Source organism: Cebus imitator, unplaced genomic scaffold (assembly GCF_001604975.1).
Source record: "Cebus imitator isolate Cc_AM_T3 unplaced genomic scaffold, Cebus_imitator-1.0 Scaffold81, whole genome shotgun sequence".
NCBI lineage: Eukaryota > Metazoa > Chordata > Mammalia > Primates > Cebidae > Cebus > Cebus imitator.
The window spans coordinates 2,996,707-3,019,529 of NW_016107396.1; the positions used below are offsets into that span (position 1 = coordinate 2,996,707).

At 38.7% G+C, this 22,823-nt stretch overlaps 1 protein-coding gene across 5 annotated transcripts in view; it reads left to right on the forward strand.

Moving 5' to 3' along the window:
- ARHGAP18 (Rho GTPase activating protein 18) overlaps positions 1-22,610 on the forward strand; it is a 197,661-nt gene extending 175,051 nt beyond the window's left edge. For 4 of the 5 annotated variants that reach the window (XM_037740231.1, XM_017533283.2, XM_017533284.2 and 1 more), the window contains exons 12-15: positions 795-935; positions 15,992-16,116; positions 19,589-19,650; positions 21,110-22,610. In XM_037740231.1, coding sequence (XP_037596159.1) covers positions 795-935; positions 15,992-16,116; positions 19,589-19,650; positions 21,110-21,201 — 420 coding nt within the window. In that variant the 3' untranslated portion in view covers positions 21,202-22,610. Of the gene's footprint in view, positions 1-794; positions 936-14,446; positions 14,537-15,991; positions 16,117-19,588; positions 19,651-21,109 lie in introns of those variants that run through there. The other variant, XR_001826694.2, reaches the window with a different exon arrangement.
- The last annotated feature ends 213 nt before the right edge of the window (positions 22,611-22,823 follow it).

Sequence of the window (22,823 nt, forward strand, 5' to 3'; positions counted from 1 at the left end):
CAGCTAATTTTTTGCAGTTTTAGTAGAGACGGGGTTTCACCATGTTGACCAGGATGGTCTTGATCTCTTGACCTCGTGATCCACCCGCCTCGGCCTCCCAAAGTGCTGGGATTGCAGGCTTGAGCCACCGCGCCCGGCTGCTTTATTTTTATAAAAAGACAACTGATATTTCAGATTTTTTAAAATAAAAATTTAATGTCCATTTATTAAATATCAATGTTTGAAATGCCCACATTATTTCATGGTTACATTTTGATACCTGAAAATATTTTGTTTTTGCTAATGTGATTTCTTAGGATAAATTTGTCCTGGATTTTTGCTAGCTACCTATCAGATCTTGTTTCTTGGGGAGTAGTTCTTTCTCTCGTGACAGCAGCAGCTAGCTGGTTATTAGGAGGGGACTTTAGGTTAGATAGCAGAACTGTAGGTAGGAGGCTACAAAAGAAAAGACCCGTGGAGGTGGTGGCTTCTACTGCTCGTCACCTCAGGGGGTCTCCAGTCTGGCATGGAAGACGGCCACTATGTCCTTGGACTTCACAAAGCCTCTTTTAGAACCTTCCACAGTGGGTGGTAAATTACACCACGTGGATGCTCTGTACACCTGGTAAGTGAATAATATGAAGCATTTTCTTTTCACAGATTTAATGAAGAGTGCATGTAAAATGGCAGTCTTATCAAAAAAAAGAAACTCTTGACTCCTTTTGAAATTTAAGAAATATAGTTTTTTTTTTTTCTGTTGTTTAAAATTGTGCTATTTCTTTTCCCTCTCTAAGCTTAATTCCCTCTCTTTATAGATTCCCAAGTTTATTGTAAACCAAGTGAGGGAGCAAAACTCGGGAAATCACAGAAAGGATAAAAGAGCCATGAAGAAATTGCTGAAGAAAATGGCTTATGACCGAGAAAAATATGAAAAGCAAGATAAGAGCGCAAATGATGTAAGGCAACAGGGGAGATACATATTTATTCAGATTTTAAGCATTATTTTAATACCAACATTTTTTATTTAATGTTTTCATAGTATAACTTTCTACCACTTACTAGGCTGTGGTGCTACTTGTAAGAGAAAGACATTGGTAACTATATCTTCCTACTACTGCTGCTAATGATCAGTATTGACAATTGTTCAGGTGTTGGTGACTCAGCATGTGAGTTGTTAGTGGGAAACAAAGGAAGATATCAAGACAAGACTGCACGCGCGCGCGCGCACACACACACACACACACACACACACCCCTCTTCCTCTCCTGCAGAGACTCTAGTCGCCTGCTGAATATATAATCTATAGTGAGTAAATAATCCCATGTGAACCATTGACCTTTTTTCTAATTTTTTTTTATCTGTACAATGGGGAAAAATAATCCAAATAGACAAATAGGTTAATGTTTGTATTGTGCTGAGGATTATTCCTGGGCTTTAATAAGTATTTGAAGGTTCTTAATTTGATCAGAAGAATTTTGAGAGCTAAATCGGAAAGAAAAAAATTAAGGCGTTTCAAAAAAGAAACATCTAAATATCTGTATTTACAAACTACTGTAAGAATAATAAGAACTGGGTTTACAATAATAAAATATACATGGCTATGTATACGTTTATGAAGTGAGTTACCAAAGCTGTAGCGTAAGATCATGAAATAAAAGGGTTTCTATTGTTCTATTTGAGTGAACCCACCTCCTCCCTACTACCACCACTATTGAAGTTGTCCAGTTACATGCTGACATCTTGTGGAATAATGTGAAAATGCAGTTATCAGCTTTTGAATTTTCGGTTTTGGCCTGCTTGTGAATCCAGTAACCATAAAAACAAAGTTTTTCTTTTGGATTTACTTACAGCTCTCACTCTTAAAAAAATAACACTTTCTTGGCATTGTAAAAAACTTTAAATCAAGTTTTAAATATTTTTAAAAACATAAAAAGAAATTGTAAATCATGCTTATTTTTTTGAGAAAAGCCTTGATATTAACCTAAAGGCTTTTAAAAGGCATTTAGGTTATCATTTTCGGTGAACTTTAGAATGTTTTATTACCTCTAAGGCCATTGTAAATATGTGAATATAATCTGTTCTGTAGCCCTTCTCATTTATATTAACTTAAGTAACTTTATAGCCTTGTCTTTTTATAGAGCATTTAGCCGTGATACTCTGAGGCTCAGGATCTACTTAAGGAAATATTTGTGGTATACCTTATTAATAATAAATATTTAGAAAAAAATGTTTACTCTTTGGAGATGGACTGTTTCAGCAATTTTGTCATTTACGTAAAGAAAAGCATGAACTTCCTTAGTTTGCACTGTGGCAGAGTTAGACATGATCTGGTCTGAGAATGATTTCTGTACTATTTAAAGACTCGATGTCATTTTGAAGCTTGGGATTTAAATACCAGTTTCATCACATATTAGCTGTAACTTCACGTCTTTGAGTTTTGTTTTCTTTTTCTTACGTGAGATTCAGTTCCTGATATAACAAAACGCTACTGCACCTTGGTGCTAGTCCCCCACTGTATGTTAGGTGTTCCCAGGGAGTCAGGGACTTGGGTGCTCATCCTCAAGGAGCCAAGAGAAGAGATGTAGAAGGCGTGCAGTTCAGAGGTATGTGATTGAAGCCTAACCAGGACACCGTCATCTACAAAACAGGAAGTAAGCATTAGAGAGGCTTCACTGGGGAGTCAATCTGAGATGTGAAAACCAAATCAGTGTTGTTCAGGTATTACTAGAGAAGAGCCATCTAACCTGCAGTGGAAGCTTTCTGACATCACAGCCCATGGCGGAGGCCCATTTGGCCTGTCATTTTGGTAGAAAAATTCTAATCTCCAGCCTGGCCAAGACGGTGAAACCTCGTCTCTACTAAAAATATAAAAATTAGATGGGTATGGTGGTGAGCACCTGTAGTCCAGCTACCTGGGAAGCTAAGGCAGGAGAATTGCTTGAACCAGGGAGGCAGAGGTTGCAGTGAGCTGAGATCGCGCCACTGTACTCCAGTTTGGGTGACAGAGTGAGACTTCATCTCAAAAAAAAAAAAAAATTCTAATCAATATCTAAAATTTAAATAAAATTTATGTCATTTTATTAGGGAGAATAAATATACACAGAAAACAACTCCAGAACAAGTAGAAGTGCACGCTAAGTTCAAATACTGTGGATATGTGGTTAGTCGCTATGGAGTAAGAGTTTTTTGTATGTTGCTTCCAACTGACAACTGCCAGAATTCTAAAACTAAGAGATTTGATGTGAAAGTTTGAATCACCATCTTAATGACAAATGGGTGTTGGGGCATCCCTCATCTTCTGGCAGTAAGGGGCCTGCTTTCCAGCAGGGTAGCAATTGACTGCATTTGAGTAGCAGCTGTTCCCTTTGGATGGAACTTGGACCGTCTGCTTTGCTATAAGCCACGCCCCCTCCTTCATTCTGTCTCGTTGCTGTACTTTCTTGACCCGCCTCCAAATCATTTAAATATGCAGTATGAAACTATAGGGCATGAATTTGCCTGGGGGTATTTTTTTCATTTGTTAAACAGTTACTTGATATGTGTCTACTGTGTGCCTACTGTTGGGCACTTGAAATTTAAATTATTGGACAAAACATACAGATCACTGCTCTTCTAGAGATTAAATTCTATAAATAAAAGTAAATCTAGGAAGTAAATAATATAATTTGTTAGTATGTGGTTTATCCCCCAAAATTAATAAAAACGACAGACAAAAGGGAATTGGGAAGGAGATCCCCTTGCACTATTAAGTTGAGATAGTCTGGAAATTTATTCATTTAAGCAAAGACATAAAGAAGGGCAGGGATTTGAGCTGCGTATATATCCTGGGAAACTCATTCCAGGCAGAAAGAGTAGTCTGCAAAAGCCTTAAGACAGGAACTTAGCTTAAGAATTGAATGTAGCTGGAGTGAAGCCAACAGAGGGAATGGTAATATGAAATGAGGTCAGAGGGGCAATAGGACGAGATCACATAGGGCCTTGTAGTCAGACCATCATTTGAAATTTGGATTTACTCTGAGTGAAATGGGGGTTTGAAGCAAAGACTTGAAAATCTATACTATGTTTTAAAATGATCCCTTAGGTTGTTGTGTTGAGAATAGACATAAAGGAGCAAAGAGAAATAGAGAGATCATTTGAGAGGTTCTTGTAATCCAGGTGAGAGATTACGGTGGTTCAGACCACGGTATCCACACTGGAAAGTGGAGAAATGGTTTGATTCTAGATTTTTTTTTTTTTTTTTTTTGAAATTAGAGCCATTGAGATTTCCTGATGGAAATAATCTAGGAGAACAAAAGAGGTCAAAAACGACTCTGGTTTTTGGCCTGAGAAATTGGAAGGATGGTATTGCTTTCAATGTCATGATTTCAATTTAGGACCTGTTGAGTGTGATGTGTATTAGACATTTAAGTGGGGATATTTGAAATGTTTGGAGAGAAAATCAGGTCATACTAACTGGCCACTCAGGTGCATAGAGAGACAGGGGTAGAGGGGAAGCAGGAACAGGCAGTGAGAGAGAGAGAGAGAGAGAGAGAGAGAGAGAGAGAGAGAGAGAGAGAGAAAGAGAGAAAGAGAGAGAGAGAGAAACAAGCGCGAGCGAGCAAAGTTTCTATTCCGTGCATGACAGGGAATTGCTGAAAGCTGAGGGAGAGATTGAGGGAGTGTAAGACTGGAGGGTAGGTAGGAGATGGTAGGTAACTTCCTTATTGATGGGGGTATATAAATTGGTAGAATCCTTCCAGAGAACATGGCACGTGGCAAAGTCCTGAAAACCATGCACTTCACTGGACTCAGAAATTCCTCCAAAGAGAGTAATAGCATAAGCATGCAAATATTTATAGTTACGTTCATTGCCATTTTCTTACACTGATCAAAATTAGAGATAATTCAAGAATAGAGGTGGCTAGTTAAATATGTTATGGCGTATCTATACAGTGAAATACCGTGAAAATGTACAGTTGTGTATCTTCACATTGAAGAGATTCGTAATATGTTACTATGGGAAAAAAGAAGTTACAAATCAGTGAATGGTATAGTGCTATGTTTTTAGGGGATAATAACAACTATGACTTTAATACTAAGGTTATCTAGATAGGAAGTGATACAGCTAGAATTTGAAACCAAATCATATATGACTTTAGATCCATGGACTCTTCACCTTTATCCTCTGATCACAGAAATACTCTAAGAAGGATACATGCCAAAACCCTGGGCCTATGGGTGGTAATACAATGCACATGGATTAGTGCTGTTATAAAATGTGTTGTATATGTAGTTCTTAAAATGGTCCTAGGCTAGAGCCAGGGCCCAGTTCAGAATGGAAAGAAGTTTAGAATGTGAGCCAACAGGAACCCTGCAAGATGTGGATACTGATTGGATGTGAAGGATGTGGAAGAAGAAGGGAATCTAGAATGACTTGCCAAATTTTGGCTGTGGGTGACTTTAGCAACAAGCAAAAGGAGGACAGACTTAAAAGTCAATTTCTGACACTTTGGGTTAACATGCGTGTGTGAGAGTCGGCTATATGGGTCTGAATTTCAAGGAGCATCCTTCATGGGAGGCACACCTTTGAGATTAGCCTAGAGACTGTCATTGAAGCCATAGAGTGGTTCATATTACACAAGGTGGATGTATGGAGTAAGAAAGAGGGAAAGATATCTCTAGGGATTCCAATATTTAAGTATGGGCCATTGAAGAAGAGCTGCTAAAGGAGGCTAGGAAATAATAGGAGGTACGAGAAAGTTGAAGGATGTATAGTTTCTCTGAAGCCCAGGCAGGAAGAGTACAGTAAGTAGAAGTTTGGTTAGTAGTGCCAAATGCCTTAGAGAGGCTGAGGAAGGTTAACACTGGACAAAGGTTTTTGAATTTGAAGGTTAATTATGACTTTCTCCAAAGCATTGTCAATGATAATTTATGGAAGAAGCTAGATTGCCAGGGATTGGAGAGTGAAAGAGATTATAGATGATAAAAATTCATCAAAGTAATATTTTTAAGTGGGCCCTGACTTGATGCAGTGGCATGCACCTGTAGCGGGAGCTACTTGTGAGGCTGAACAGGAGGATCACTTGAGCCCAGAGTTAGACGCTAGCATGGGTAACACAGTGACACCCCTCTTAAAAAAAATTTCGTATGCCATTAAAGCTAAGTATATAATCAAGCATTCATATTATTAAGACATACTTAACTAGATAATACTTTGATCCAGATGTATTCAATTTATCTCATAAGGCAAATGTTTTTAGTGACTACAGCATACAAACTGTTTGGTCCAAATGTGGATGTTTTTAACACTAATATGTCTTATCTATAAATTATACTGGGAAGAAACAGTTGAAGGAAAAATAAGAAAATTATAGACCACTAATAACAATCATTTTCAGATAGCCTTTAACTTGTTGGGATTGATAACACACATACCTACACACACACCCCTACACACACACCCCAGAAGTCACGTGGCCTGAGGATATAGCCCTAGCTCTGCCATGAGTGAGTGTGACAAGTCATTTGATCTCTGTGGGCTTTAGTTTCTTTTATAAAATGATAGGGTAGAACCGGGTTAATGGTGTTTAACCAGCAGTTCACAATAGAGACATCTGTGATATTTAATTTTTTTAAAGTTTTTTTTTTAGAGATAAGGGTTTGCTTTGGCACCCAGGCCGAAGTGCAATGGCGCATTCATGGCTCATTGCAACCTCACAGCTGCAGGCTCAAGGGATTCTCCCACCTCAACCTCATGAGTAGATGGGACTACAGGCATGCACCAGCACGCCTAGTTAGTTTTTAAACTTTTTTGTAGAGACAGGACCTTGCTATGTTGTGCAGGCTGACCTTGAACACTGGCCTCAAGTGATCTTTTCCTCCTCAGCCTCTCACACGTGGGATTGCAGATGTAAGCCACTGCACCTGGCCTGGTAAAATTATTTTCGAACAAAACAAAAAGCAAACCATGATTGGGTGACTCTCTAGACCCACTGAGTCAGAATCTCCCAGGGCAGGATTTGGGTGTGTGTATTACCTAAAAACTGGGAGGGTAATTCCGTCTTCCTATTGGTGTGTTTGTGTGTGTGCATGCACACGTATATTTAATTTTATCATGAAACTTTAACACACACAAGAGTAGAAAGAATAGTACATGAGCCCCCCAAAACCTTTATTATCAACAATCAAACACATTTTTCTGATCTTGTTGCATCCTGTCTCCCACATATTTTTTCCTTTTAGAATTTTTAAGGAAATCCCCGATATCTTGTAACTACCTCAGATTGCGTTTCTGCCTTCTAAGAATGTGGGGAGCAGCTTTGATGAGCAATTGGTTATGAATGGCTGAATCATCCAGGCCTCAGGGTTGTTGTGACTTAGGGTTGTATGATCTTAACTTCTGCCATTCAAGCTCACCTCTCAAAGGAGGTTCATTTATGAGAGTGTGAGGGCACAGATTGGTTCTGTGGGATTCTGTGAAAGATGGCATTCTGCTCACCACATCTGACCTTGTAGGTCAAGGTCACAAAGGGTTTTCTCCATATGGTTAATCTCAGTGTTGACTAGGCACATCCTAGTGTCACACCCTCAATTTACCAGGGAGGAACTCAAGTTTCAGAGGGCTTACATGACTTGCCGAAAGTTCCAGAATAATCTTGTCACATTTTAAAGTGTAGGGCTATAGATATGAAAAAGAAATCTGTTGCTGCCATGGGAAGAACCCTGGCATTGGCAGCAGTGTGGTGTAGATGCTGAGTTCTTTGTGGCCAGGATTGCGTGCCTTTATGCACAATTCTGTTTAGAATTGCATCTCTGATTTCACCGAACAGTTCTCACTGCAAACATTGTCGCAGGTATTGTTTCCAGCATCTGTTTTAGGTCTGGAAACAGTGTCTGGATTTACTTGGGAACCCAAGTGGAAAATCAAATTACAAGATCAAGCACAAAATCTTATTTCTTTTTATGACATTCCCTGATTTTTAATAGTGCATAAAAATACCATATTAAAAGAAAAAATATTAGCACTTATTTCATTGGAAATTAAATGCTTATTAACTATGGAAGTTATTTTAAACCCTTTTTGAAAATCCTCTGAATCTATGAGTTGGATAAAAGTTTAAGGCATTTGGATAACAAAGATCCAATTATAATTAGCACATAGTTCAAGATAGTAGAGAATTCCTTTTATATCACCACTTCCCAGTACTGTCAGTTCAGACTAGGGTGATGAATATGCCATTTTAGTTTAAGATACCTTGCTAAAATGTCCCTGTTTAATTTTCTAAAATATGTGTTATATCTAGCCTTCTTTTTGAAAAGGCTATATTTCCAGTTTGCCCTTTTGAAGATAAAGAAGGATTTCTGTAGCATTAAAAAATGTCAGCTTTACATTTAAATTAGCTTTTAATGAAAAAGAAAAAGAAATTAATGTCTCTTCTACAGCCTGACATTAAATTTCTAATCTCTAGAGTGCAAAAGAATGAGCAATGCAGTGTTTATACCTTAAAAAATGCTAAAATTGCTATTTAACCAGATAATAATAAAATTAGATTTAGAAATACAAACTTTAGTTCAATATGTAAAACATGTGAAGACCATATGAGATCATTTTCCCATATGAGATCATTTTCTCTATTACAATAATCTTTGCATGCATAAGAAATTAACAGTCTTGAAGTTGTGAAATCCCTTGTGACTTTTCTTTGATGGTGTATTAGCCAAATACTGCTCTCTTCCAGTCCTGCAATACATCACATAATTACAGTTCACAAGTGCACTCATCCCTATCCCAATGGAAAAAAAATTCAGGGGACAGAGTTCCAACTTTAGATTAAAACATGTGAAATAGAAAGGTTACAAAGATCATACTGTGTACAGATTCCGTTATTATTACGGCTCAGGTTAAGAACAGACTGTTTGGCTTAATGATCAAGCATGTTGTGTCTTTTCAAAGCCTGGCAACTCAATGCAATTAGTATATTAATAGCTTCAGTATTCAATACAGCGTGATTCTAATACGTAATAGTGGTTGCCATACACCATTTAAATGACAGCTTTGGCATGATTTATTGTTTATTGTTTTCGTAAATATCATTTGGCCTTCCTTGTCAAGATATCCAGCAAAAACTTCCCAGAAACAAGTTTAACTCTTCAGCTTTACCATTACATATACTGGTTAAACCCATTTCTGCTACAGAGATAAACAGCTTTGTAGATCCTTGTTGAATCAAACTGTCAGTCTCTGTATTGTTGTAAGAATTTGGATGGGATGAATTACTACAGAAATAAAGAAGCTGAGAAACGTTCATATCCCATAGACACACAAACCACACACACTTTCTCTCTCCCCCTGCTATAGAATACAGGTTCTCTAGTGGTCAGGGAATGTCAGCCTAGGAAGGTTTAATGAAAACCATGTACCATTGTTGGCTTAATGGAATGCTTTTCAAGTACATTGATATTCCAGCTCTATGTGAAATGAGTCAAAATGATTACAGCTTGTAGTTTGGGAAGGGTTCTTGCTGAGCCAAAGGTGGCTTAGCCTCATCTCCTGATCATTGAGAGAAAGGGATGTGGGAAATGTTTTATTTCATAGGCAGACAGAATCTGTGGGAGAGTACTCATGCCGGTTTCCATCTTGGCAAAAACTAGCCTGTGTACCCCATAACACATCAATTACCTAACATTACGCATATATGTGAAAACTCCCAATTGCCCCCAGAAGCTAGTACCTTGGGACTCTTCTATTAAAACTCTTGACTATCGGAAAGATCCTAGATTCCTGTGTCAGATGTGGTGCTTTCTGTGCAAGTCCTGATACCACCCTGAACTCAATGCCTCATTTCTTAAGGAAGAATGGGCATACCCCCCAGAGCTATGGTACCTGAGCTCATTTAAAAAGCATGGGCTTATGGTCGTATTATTAGAAGTCTTCTTCGTGTGATGGTCAATATTGAGTGTTAATTTGATTGGATTGAAAGACGTAAAGTATTGTTCCTGGGCGTGTTTGTGAGGGGATTGCCAAAGGAGATTAATATTTGGGTCAGTGGAGTGGGAAAGGCAGACCCACCCTCTATCTTGGTGGTCACTATCTAATCAGCTGCCATAATGGCTAGAATAAAAGCAGGCAGAAGAAAGTGGAAAGAGCAGACTTGCTGAGTCTTCTGGCTTTTTGTGTTTCTCCTGTGCTAGATGCTTCCTGCTCTTGAATATTGGACTCCAAGTTCTTCAATGTTTGGACTCTTAGATTTATACCAGTGGTTTGCCAGGTACTCTCTGGCTTTCTGCCACAGACTGAAGGCTACACTGTCAGCTTCCCTACATTTGAGGTTTTGGTACTTGGACTGGCTTCCTTGGTCCTCAGCTTGCAGATCCTATTGTGGGATTTCACTTTGGGATTGTGTAAGTCAGTACTCCTTAATAAACTCCCCGTCATATATACATCTATGCTATTGGTTCTGTCCCTTTAGAGAACCCTGACTAAAACAGATGTTGGTACCGGTAGAGTGGAGTAGTGCTATAAAGATACCTGAAAATGTGGAAGTGACTTTGTAACCGGGTAACAGGCAGAGGTCAGAACAGTTTGGAGGGCTCAGAAGAAGACAAGACAATGTGAAAGAGTTTGGAACTTCCTAGAGACTTAGAGGGTTCAGAAGACAGGAAGATGTGGGAAAGTTTGGAACTTCCTAGAGATTTGTTGAATGGCTTTGACCAAAATGCTGATAGTGATATGGACAATGAAGTCTAGGCTGAGGTGATCACAGATGGAGATGAGGAACTTGTTGGCAACTGGAATAAGGGTGATTCTTGCTATGCTTTAGCAAAGAAACTGGTGGCAATTTGCCCCGGCCCTGGGGATCTGTGGAACTTTGAACTTGAGAGAGATGATTTAGGGTATCTGGTGGAAGAAATTTCTAAGCGGCCAAGCATTCAAGGGGAAGCAGAGCATAAAAGTTTAGAAAATTTGCAGCCTGACAGTGCTATAGTAAAGAAGAACTCATTTTCTTGGGAGGAGTTCAATCCCACTGCAGAAATTTGGAGAAGGAATGAGGAGCCGAATGTTAATCACCAAGACAGTGGGAAAAATGTCTCCAAGGCATGTCAGAGATCTTCAAGGCAGTCCTTCCCATCACAGTCCTGGAGGCCTCGGAGGGAAAACTGGTTTCCTGGCCCAGGCCCAGGGACCCCCTGCTCTACACAGCCTTGGGGACATGGAGCCCTGCATCCCAGCTGCTTCAGCTCTAGCCATGGCTAAAGGGGGCCAAGGTACAGCTTGGGCCATAACTTCAGAAGGTGCAAGCCCCAAGCCTTGGGAGCTTACATGTGGTGTTGAGTCTGTGGGTACACAGAAGTCAAGAATTCACATTTGGGAACCTCCACCTAGATTTCAGAGGATGTATGGAAATGCCTGGACGTCCAGGCAAAAGTTTGCTGCAGGGGCAGAACCCTCGTGGAGAACTGCTGCCAAGGCAGTGCAGAAGGGAGATGTTGGGTTGGAGTCCCTACGGGGACACTGCCTAGTGGAGCTATGAGAAGAGGGCCATTGTCCTTCAGACCCTAGAGTGGTAGATCCACTGACAGCTGGCACTGTGTGCCTGGAAAGGCTGCAGACAATCAACACCAGCCTGTGGAAGCAGCCAGGAGGGGGACTGTATCCTGCAAAGCCACAGGTACAGAGCTACCCAAGGCTGTGGGAGCCCACCTCTTGTATCAGCATGACCTGGTTGTGAGACATGGAGTCAAAGAAGATCATTTTAGAACTTTAAGATTTGGTTAGGCCAGGTGCAGTGGCTCATGTCTGTAATCCTAGCACTCTGGGAGGCTGAGGCAGGTGGATCCCTTGAGGTCAGGAGTTTGAGACCAGTGGCCAACATGGTGAAACCCCTTCTCTACTAAAAGTATAAAAATTAGTTGGGCATGGTGGCATTGACCTGTAATCCCAGCTACTTGGGAGCCTGAGGCAGGAGAATCGCTTAAACCCAGGAGGTGGAGGCTGTAGTGAGCTGAGATCGTACTGCTACACTGCAGCCTGGGTGACAAAGTGAGACTCCATTGAAAAAAAAAAAAAAAGATGACTTCTCTGTTGGGTTTCGGACTTGCATGGGGCCTGTAGCCACCCCCTGTTTTGGCAAATTTCTCCCATTTGGGATGGCAGCATTTGCCCAATGCCTGTACCCCCATTGTTTCTGGGAAGTAACTAACTTGCTTTGATTTTGCAGGCTCATGGGCTGGAGAGACTTGCCTTGTCTCAGATGAGGCCTTGGTCTTGGACTTTGGGGTAAATGTTGGAATGAGTTAAGACTTTGGGGGACTGTTAGAAAGGCATGATTGTGTTTTTGAAATGTGAGGGAGGACATGAGATTTGGGAGGAGCTGGGGATGGAATGATATGGTTTGGCTGGGTCCCCACCCAAATCTCATCTTGGATTGTAGTTCCCATAATCCCCATGTGTTGTGGGAGGCACCTGTCAGGGAGTAATTGAATCATGAGGGTGGCAACCCCCATGCTGCTGTTGTTGTGATAGTGAGTTCTCATGAGATCCGATGGTTTTATAAGGAACTTCCCCCCTTTGCTTGACATTTCTCTCTCCTGCTGCCCTGTAAAGATATGCCTTCTGCCATGATCATAAGTTTCCTGAGGCCTCCCTAGCCATACAGAACTGTGAATCAATTAGACCTCTTCTTTATAAATTACCCAGTCTTGGATATTTCTTCATAGCAGCATGAGAAGAGACTAATACATTTAGCTCTTCCTGAGATGTGTTGGAGGGGAAAATAGACTACATCCTCAAGCAGGTGCATGCTAATGTTGGTAACTCTGGCTTTCCTCTTTGGCTCTCTACAGAAGTAAGTGACTGAATTATCTCTTGTAGCATACTTAATTCCTTTTCTCTGCTTCCCTTCCCTTCCTGTTTTTTCTTGGTAGTGGAGGGAATACCATGTGGTGGATAGAGTCACCTTAACTTGTTTCTTTTAGACAGTGTTTCTAAGATTTTTTTTTTTTCCATTAAGGAAATAAATACCCCTTGGCATGCTTTCTTTTATACTAGAGAAATTTTACTTTGTTTATGTTATCATTGTTAGTAAAAATAAGTTTTTTTGAATGATTCATTTAATCAATAAATATTGATGGGTGGCTACAGATATGAGTCAGATACATGGCATACAACCAAAATACAGGTGTCATATAGTAGGGCCCTTATAAAGGAGAGTCAGTGGAATGAAGAGGCTTTTTTTTTTTTTTTTTTTTGACCCTGTGGAGCATGGAAGTTTCCATGGATGTTGAGGTGTTTGAGCTGAGCCTTGAAAAATGGTTAGCAGAGAGATATGTGGGAGGGGGAGTAGAACATACACAAAGATAGGAAAGCTTGGAGTGCTGATGGACCTTTTTTAAAAAAATCCAAACAGTAGAAGATGGTACAAGAAAAAAGTGGGGAAAAGGGCAAGGAGCTAAGATTGCCATATCCCTGAACTCTATGGGAATATATTTTCTGAATCTTTTTTGTTTTGCAACTCATTTGTTGTGGACTCTCTCTATATAAAAGCTTAATCCAATCATCTTCACTTTAAGTGTCAGTGTAGGTTTGGCTGCCTTTTTGATATTCTAGGGCTGGGTAAGAGGTGATTGTGGGAACAATTTCTGTCCCTGATACTTCTATCAAACAGAACCTATGTATGTGTGACACTGTGATTTAACCAGGATCACCTAGCTTTCAAACTCAATATAAAGCACATGGCTATCTGAAAACCCTAGCCTGCCATTCAGTTCCCTCTACAAAACAACAGTAATAATAGTAATGATAAACTTACAGACTCCAGAATACTAATATTGTTGTGCTTACCGAGTAGACAAGGTGGATTGGGTTTTGTGAGTACAGTCTCAATGCTTCAGATGTTGCTGTTACAATTTTCAGTCTAATGTTCAAGGTATCTATGCCATTTATTATTTTCTACCTCCTATGAGGCGACAGATAAGTCAAGCCATGCTAATAGGTTAAATGGTCATGGTGGAAAATAACCTAGAGTTTCAACCCAAGGGAGAAGTTCATGGAGTCCCCAAGTTGTATGTTACACCATTGATTTAATATCTGTTTTATACCACCTGAAATGCCCCATCCATTGCAAGAAGCAGCACATTTTCCAAAGTGTTACAAATGAAAATAAAGCCTGTCACAGAATCAAGGACAAAGGGGAATTATTGTATCCTAGAGATGAGATCAAGGTCATAGACTAGACTAAAATATCAAGAAGTCAAAAAACCAAGCCAAGGATTTAGGCTGGATAGAAAGATGAAGCAGGAATTGAGGTGTTTGGGTACAGGTGGGAATTGGGAGCTTGGAATTGGAAGGTTGGAATTAGGTTGTCCTTCAAGGATTGAATTGAGCATAATACACCCTGCAAGACAAGTTAGATGAGGATGCTCTGACCAAGGTTCATCCAGCAAAATCATGAGTGTGAGGTCCTGAAAAGCTTTGTCTATCTTTGTTCAGGTTTGGAGTAGTGTCTCTGTGGCCCTTCACTGATTGGTCAGAGGAAGGAAGCAGGTGGGGCACCACCCACTCTGCAGCAGGATTTCTGAGGTTGGTGGTCAGGTCCTTTGTGATACTTTTGCAGGTCTAGCTGTTGTTTGCAGTCCATGGCCTTACACAATTTCAGGCTCACTGTACAGTCTTATATAGCGTTGCTTCGTTCCCTTGTTATTCCAACACTAAATCTCTGATATTACTGAGGAACAATATTAAATCTTTTAGGGCACCTACATTTTTGTAGAGCCTGTTTCTAAAGGTATATTATTTTTGTTGAACTTAGAAATAAATTAATGGCATCTGTTGTATATCTCCGCTTAATGTTTATTTATGTTATTTATTTATTTATTTATTTTTGAGTTGGAGTCTCACTCTGTCTCCCAGGCTGGAGTGCGGTGGCATGGTTTCAGCTCACTGCAGCCTTCACCTCCAGTGTTTAAGCAATTCTTCTAACTAAGCCTCCTTAGTAGCTGGGATTACAGATGGACGCAACCACACCCAGCTGATTTTTGTATGTTTAGTAGATAAAATGTTGGCCAGGCTAGCCTCAAACTCCTGAGATGTTTATTTCTGAAAAAACAAGACCATGTAAATTAAAAAAAAAAAGACATGATACCATGGGCACAAAATAATATTATGCAAAAAATGACTTGTGTTTTATTTATTATTTGGTAAGTAAACCTAGCACAATATCTGGTACTCAGTAGATGCTCAATATATTTTGGTTCAATTGAACAGGGTATTTGTATTATTTAAAGCATTATCTTTTAAACATGATTTTTGTGTGTGCTGTTTGTCCTAAGTCACAATGGTTAGAAATAATAGTATTTATTTTAGCAAAACCATTTAGGAATTAAGCCTAATATTTCTAATGCTATAGCTGACATTTTGGTATTACAAACCTCATAAACTTTCACTGGTATCCTTGAATCCATAAAATGTTTTTCTCATCCATGGGCAAAATATTTAGAAGTGGTCATTGTAAGTTCAAAGTGTATAGCTATAAATATGAGCTCACTAACCAAATGGGGAACAGACATAATATAAATCAATAAGTATGTTTCTTTTTTATAAAACATTCAGAGACAAAAATTTTTTGTGAAATTTTGCGAATGTCCAGGAAGAGTTTTAAAATGCACATACTGCAATAGCACACCGAGTAACTTCTTTCTGATTCAATTTCATAAATTGCTACATGAAAAAGTACCCTCTAGTAGATAATACTCAGAAATCAGCACTTAATATGGCAGTAATGGTTATTGCTGTCATTCTTTACATCTTTAAAAATAATTAAGCATTACTGCACAGGCATTATAAAGTTCCCCTATCACCATTAAGAGGATATTTGAGGTTTGATGTAATTTAGCAAATTACATTATACAGTAGTTAAGGTTTTTATGTAGTGAAGTAAAATGCATAGTAGTTAAGCACACTTACTATATAATGCATTGTAGAGTTACACGTTCCAGCTGCTGCCAGCTTTGTTCCAGTGTCATTATTGCTTTGCAGGCTGACGTTCCTCAGGGAGTGATTCGAGTACAAGCTCCCCATCTTTCGAAAGTTTCCATGGCAATACAGCTAACTGAAGAACTAAGAGCCAGTGATGTACTTGCCAGGTTTCTCAGCCAAGAAAGGTAGAGGCCTGTTTTGTGTTAATTATTCCATGCCATAACTCACTTGCTCTCTCTCTCCCCTTCGCTGCTGCTTTTTTTTTTAATTGTGGGGTAGTATGAAATGCTTAAAAATATTGTCTTCCCAGCAGAAGAGAACAGCAGACTTAGCCATTAGACTGTTGGAATGAGTTTAGTTCATTTGATGTGGCTTGTGTTCAGATGGAGCCTAATGCAAGCAGGATTGCTGAGCATTCCTTCACCGGGCCTAAGATGGGATTGCCAAGTGAGACCCCTCAATATTCTTTCCAGGATCTGTTGATTGGAGGCTCATTACTGTTTGTAGACTGTAAGGAAAATTGCTAATTAGGATGCAGTGGCATTTTAAAATAAAGACACAACTTTTGCTATAAAATATAATGAATTTTTAAATGCTCAAATTTAAAAGCAAAAAAATGTAAAGAATTAAAAGAGGACAGCCAGGCCTTTGAGTGCTGAAGTCTCAGGGGGAGAACATACCTTCCTCATTAGGGACAACAGGCCCTTCATCTATATTTTGAGGTTGACGGGGCAGGGAGGGTTGTCCGAAAGCTGGTAGCATCCCTCTCACTATATTAGAGTATGCCCCTTCCAAAACACTTTGCAGTGTCTTCTCTTAAATTTTAGAGATTCTAACAAGTATAATTGAATTTTCAGGTTTTGCCCTTTGAATTCTTTCTTTTAGCTAAAGTCATGTTTTTATGCCTCCTCTATAGACCTCATTTTCATTTATTGAAATAAACTAAATGTTTAAAAACAGAGGGGCAATGGCCGGGTGAGATGGCTTACGCCTGTAATCCAGTACTTTGGGAGTCCAAGGAGGGCAGATCACCTGAGGTCGGAAGTTTGAGACCTGACCAACATGGAGAAACCCCGTTTCCACTAAAGAAACAAAAAATTGGCCAGGTGTGGTGGCGCATGCCTATAATCCCAGCTACTTGGGAGGCTGAAGCAGGAGAATCGCTTGAACCTGGGAGGCGGAGGTTGCGGTGAGCCCAGATCGCACCATTGCACTCTCACCCCGGCATCAAGAGCAAAACACCATCTCAAAAAAAAAAAAACAAACAGAGGGACATCCAGGTCATTGTCATTTTAGTTTATGAATACTCTGTCTTGGTCTTAATCTCCTCATTCTAACATTTGGGGGCTTCAGTCAAGCTTTCTGCCAAAGCCTCTCCAATTTTAATATACAGTACTAGAAATATTTAATATGTTTCTGTTTTAGCACAGGGCCTTAAACAGAACAAAAACATATTAAATACTTTTAGTACCATAATTGGAAGGGGAGATATAAACATACATTTTAAAGTACCTTCCCTCAGTGTTTATAAGTTGGGAGAAAGGATGAATCTGTGCAGCTAACAGATGGTGATGAAATGAGAGAGAGGCTCATTGGTAATATCCAGGCTTCAATAAACCAGAGTAAACTTCCCTCAGAACAGCACTCTGAAGTACGTGCTATTGTTACGTCTGTTTCACGGGTAAGAAAACGGAGATTTGCAAGGTCACACATTTTTCACAGGTGGTAGAGCTGGAATTCTAAGTCTGTGGTCTCACTCCAATGGCAGTCCCTTAACCGTTCTCCACACTGGCTGGAGGATCTCAGAGCATCATAGATCTGGGAAGCACTAGTGTACAGTCTGAGAGTGACGGGTTTGGCGGGGATTATGTCCTGGGGGCAGTTGGAAGATCTCAGATGTCTCTGTCCCCTGCAGTGTCTCACAGCTTCTGCAAAGTCTGTCCACTTCCTCTCTGCTTCCTACTTTGACTTAGTAGATACCAGCCTTTGCCATTCTTCCTACCAGTCATGCTCTCATTCTTTAATGATGAATTTGTTGATTAACATTACACAAAAGTCTGTGTATACTAGGAAATCTAGTTCCTGTTTCTTTAAAATAGAACACAGATACTTGAGAATCAATCTGAGAGCAATATCTAACTAGATTTTTTTCTTTAAATCAAGTCTCCTGAAACATTCAATTTGGCTTTCACAGAAACAGGGACCTTCTTTAGACCCATGGTTGATTGTGTTATGTACTAGATTAAAACAAAAATAATAATTATTAAATTATTTAATTTAAAAGATAAACCTACACCCTGGTTGGAAAAAAAGTGGATCAGATGCAGCGTAGCAGGTGGAACCTAGCGTGAGGGCCCAGACAGCCCTGAGTGTCCAGTTCCAGACCCACAGGGCGGGGGGAGAAAGGAGGAGAACCAGATGAGCTGTTCCATAGGTGGTGAGGAGCGCTGCTGTCATACCATGTCCTTCCTCATGGCTTGAATACAAGCCAGACCTGATCTTCTCTTCCCTGTTCCAGAGAGTGTGTCTTCAGGCCCTTATCTCATTGGTCCACTAACCTTGCCATGCTTCAGGATCCACTCTAGATAATTTAAAAAGCAATTACTTGGGCTTCATCCTAGACAAGTTACATCTGAGTTTCTAGCGCTCTCAATGTGAATTTTTAGCAGGTTTCTCAGGTTTCTTTTGCATAAAGATTTGAAAGCCACTGAATTTTACCAGTTTTTAAGTTTGAACCTAATGCTCTTGAACAGTTTATTCTTTGAAGAGTGTAAATCTTTAAACATGACCTGCTTGGTAAAAGTTCAGTCTTTGTAATGACACAATTTACTTCCACTCTGAGGGCCTATGCCACCCTCATTTGCACAGCCAACAGAGGAGCATGCTTATTCTTTTCTTTTTTCTTTTTTTTTTCTTTTTGAAGACAGAGTCTCATTCTGTCACCCGGGCTGGAGTGCAGTGGTGCAATCTCAGCTCACTGCAACGTCCATCTCCTGGGCTCAAGCAGTCCTCCCACCTCAGCCTCCAGAGTATCCAGGATCACAGGCACACACTACCATACCCAGCTTAATTTTTTTGTATTTTTGGTAGAGATGCATGTTGCCCAGGCTGGTCCCAAACTCCTGGGCTCAAGCGATCCACCTACCTCGGTCCCCCAAAGTGTTGGGATTACACATGTGAGCCACCACATCCAGCCAGAAGCATGTCTTATTCTTTATCTGCATCTTGCACACTATTGGAGTTGTCAGCACGGCAAACTCATGATAAATACTTATTGAATAAGCATGTGAAAACTAAGGTTAATAGTTTTATGAGGACCATTTTGGCTTGCATACAAGGTGGATAGTCATATTAATAATTTGATTGGCAGCTGAAATGTTACATTAAATTTTCTTTTGAATTTTACAAATTTGGATGCTGATTTACTATTTTGCCTTCGGTTGTATAATTCCATTTGCTTATTTTAATTTACAGGTGTGACACTTTTATTACCTATTGGGTACATTTAACAGATGGGAAAATACAAATGTATAGATAATTACACTGTGTCTAAGTTATGAATTTTCCATACCAGCCAGAATTCTCCAAGCACAATAAAATGATTTACTTGCAAGCTGTTTGATGATACAACTAATCGGTTTGTTTTGTCCCTCATAGTGGGGTTGCCCAGACTCTCAAGATAGGAGAAGTTTTTTTGTATGAAATTGGAGGAAATATTGGTAAGCACATTTTTTTCTCTTTGCATTCTATATGCTGATTTAACATTGCCAGTGGTTATTATTTTTGTCTTTAGAGGAAGAACAGGAAATTAGAAGTAAAATATACCATGCATTAGTTTGTTGCTGAATATTGTGGATTCGTTTAATGGTTTGACCTTTCTCTTCAGACTCTGTTTGAGCTCCTTCTGTACTTATGCCCATCAATGTTCAATTTCAGCAAAGGCAAATTTCCTGTACCATAAGGATAACTACTGGAAGGGTTAACGATACAAGTTTTTCAAAATTTTCTTCTTTTTAATATACTTATGTCACATAGTAAAGGAAGTACTTGAGCCTATGTAAGGCTGACATTTACACGTTATTATAATATAGTATTAGATATCTTTAGTAAAAGCAGTTTTACATTTACCATAGTTGAGTTCCTGCTAAATTTTATGTGCATGCACATACACTCAAAATTCACATCAGTAATTTAAAAAATGGAATGAATGAATTTTGAGCATGTTTTATATTTTACCCTTTTGTAATTATCAGGGAGTCTTACTCATCTCTTTTAAAAAATTTAAAATAAACTTTCTCTCTTTTTTGACTCTTGGAAATGGTAAAGGTAAAATTGTTAATAAATAAATGAGATAATATTAAGTTCAAAATAGTAATTAAAAATAATTTTACAATAAATTTTATAGAATTTTTGGGGGGACTTAAAAATGTTAGTAAGTATTGAAAATTGAATATAGGAATGTAAAGGTTCGTTCTTAAATAGGCCACAACACTAGAAACCTGGACTTGTTAGCTCTATTAGTAAAGGGCATTTAAATACTAATATATTAGATTTTTAATTTTACTTTGGATCTTAGGAATTAAGTGTACTTTCTTAGGTGAATTCAAAACCATTGCCCCTCCTAATAAGGTGAATAAGCTTTTAAGGAATCATTTAAAAGCCAATCATATGAAGTATTTTCAGCTTCCTAAATTAATTTGAAACCTATTCATTTAGAGAAAGACTACCAGATTCACTTTTCCAATTGTTGGCCAATTCTTATAATATTGTGGGAAACAGGAAAGAATGAGAAGTTTGTTTTGTTTTCTTTTTTTGGCAACAGTTTCTGCCCCTGTCACCCAGGCTGGAGTACAGTGGTGCAATCTTGGCTCACTACAACCTCTACCTCCTGAGCTCAAGCTATCCTCTTACCTCAGCATCTCCTGAGTAGCTGGGATTACAGGTGCAAGCCACCATGCCCAGCTAATTTTTGTATTTTTTGTAGAGACAGGGTTCATTATGTTGCCCAGGCTGGTCTCGAACTCCTGATCTCAAGCATTCTGCCCACCTCAGCCTCCCAAAGTAGAATGAGAAGTATTTTTAAGTCCAAGACTTAAGATGTAAATAATTAAGCTTCGGTTTAAAATTGCATGCCAGTCTACCTGCTGTATTAAACTGACACAACATCTCTTTTAATAGGGGAACGCTGCCTCGATGATGATACTTACATGAAGGATTTATATCAGCTTAACCCGAATGCTGAGTGGGTTATAAAGTCAAAGCCATTGTAGAGGATGTAACAAGCTGCAGATAACCATGTGGACTTCTATAATAATTCTTGCTGAGTCAAAAGTGAAAATAAAAGAAATGGCAGGACTCTTACTATGCAGCTGTACCCACCTATTTAAGAGTGACCTTCTGAAGCCTTAAAAAGTCATAGATTTGTGTTGCTGCCAGAATGATATTAATTATTATTAATGTTATTAGAAAAAAAAAAAAACTTCTGGAGTGAGAGTAATGAGGCTTAATTAGCTTATAAGCAGTTGTCATATGCTCTGTGGGATGTGTCCAGATGTGACATTATTGTTTTTTAAAATATGTGAAAATATATTCTCTTCCCACTTGCTAAAATCATATATACTGTAATATATGCTCTCTCACCTCTATTACCTCCTCACATCTGCCCTTTGCCAGTTAGGTTTGCTTTTTGACCAAAAAGATAACAAATACCAGGTATGGCAAATTGTGAAGACAGCACATTAAAGCATACCTAATTTCACAGTATTCCTGTCATGACAGAATGTTAGTATTCATCTCTGAATCATTTGCTCAAATGATAGCACTCCACTTTCTCCTGCTGTATCACGGGAGGTGATTTGCATTTTTTTTCAGTTCAACTGACTTATGTGCACAGAACTGTATCAGCGATCAAGAAAATATGAGTCAGAAGCTGCCAGTTATTACTGAACCATTAAATACTTATATAATAAGGATAAATAAAATATACCTATGTGAAATAATAACTGGATTATGGATAACAACAGTGAAAGCCAAAGAACTTTCTGTCTGCTGTATTCTTCTAAATGGAATTTTAAAAGTCATAGCTGGCTCTGTGTGTTGTCATATTAGCATTATAAATATGCATGATAGTATAATCCAGTAATGGTTGAAGAATGTATTTTACTAAAGAGGGATTTTTTAAAAAAAACTCCTGAATAAGTCTACTGGAAGAGTTATTCTTCTGAGTGAATAAGCTTTTGTTTGTGTTCTTATTTTAAATAATCAAAGTCAATTTATTAAAATGTTGTGGAAAGTACTATTCCCAGGGATTTTAATGCACAAACCATAGTGTGACAAGAGATAAGCCTCTGTACTGTAAATAAGAGAAATGAAATAGAGAAATGTTAAATATTTTATGAGTTTAGAATGTAGTAAATAAAAGGTGATGTAAATGAATGCTGCACAAATGGTGTTTATGATACTTTGAGTAGTACTTTAGGAAAAATTACACGTTCTCAGAAGCTCTTGATGTCTCTAATTGGGTGAGGAAATGCTGTTAATGAGAACAGTCATACATTTTTAGCATATAATTACAAGAACAGCCTGTGGATATGATCACTTAAATAGTTTTGTGGTGATTCGTGCCATTGATTTTTTATTTAAAAGAAAATTTTGTAATTAAATGCCTTTTTCTAAATTATCTTCTCTTGGAATTATTACTTTGAATCCTATGTGTTTATGAGTCTATTTTTGCTTTTTCTTTATTAATATTATTGAGAATGGACTGTTTTTGTTATTAAAAGTCACCTCTACCCTTATTTCTCCTATTTTCTTTTTAATTTTTAAAATAGAAAGATGTGGGAGATATAAATGTGTTTCCATCTTTAGTTATTTTCCTTAGACAAATTTCTAT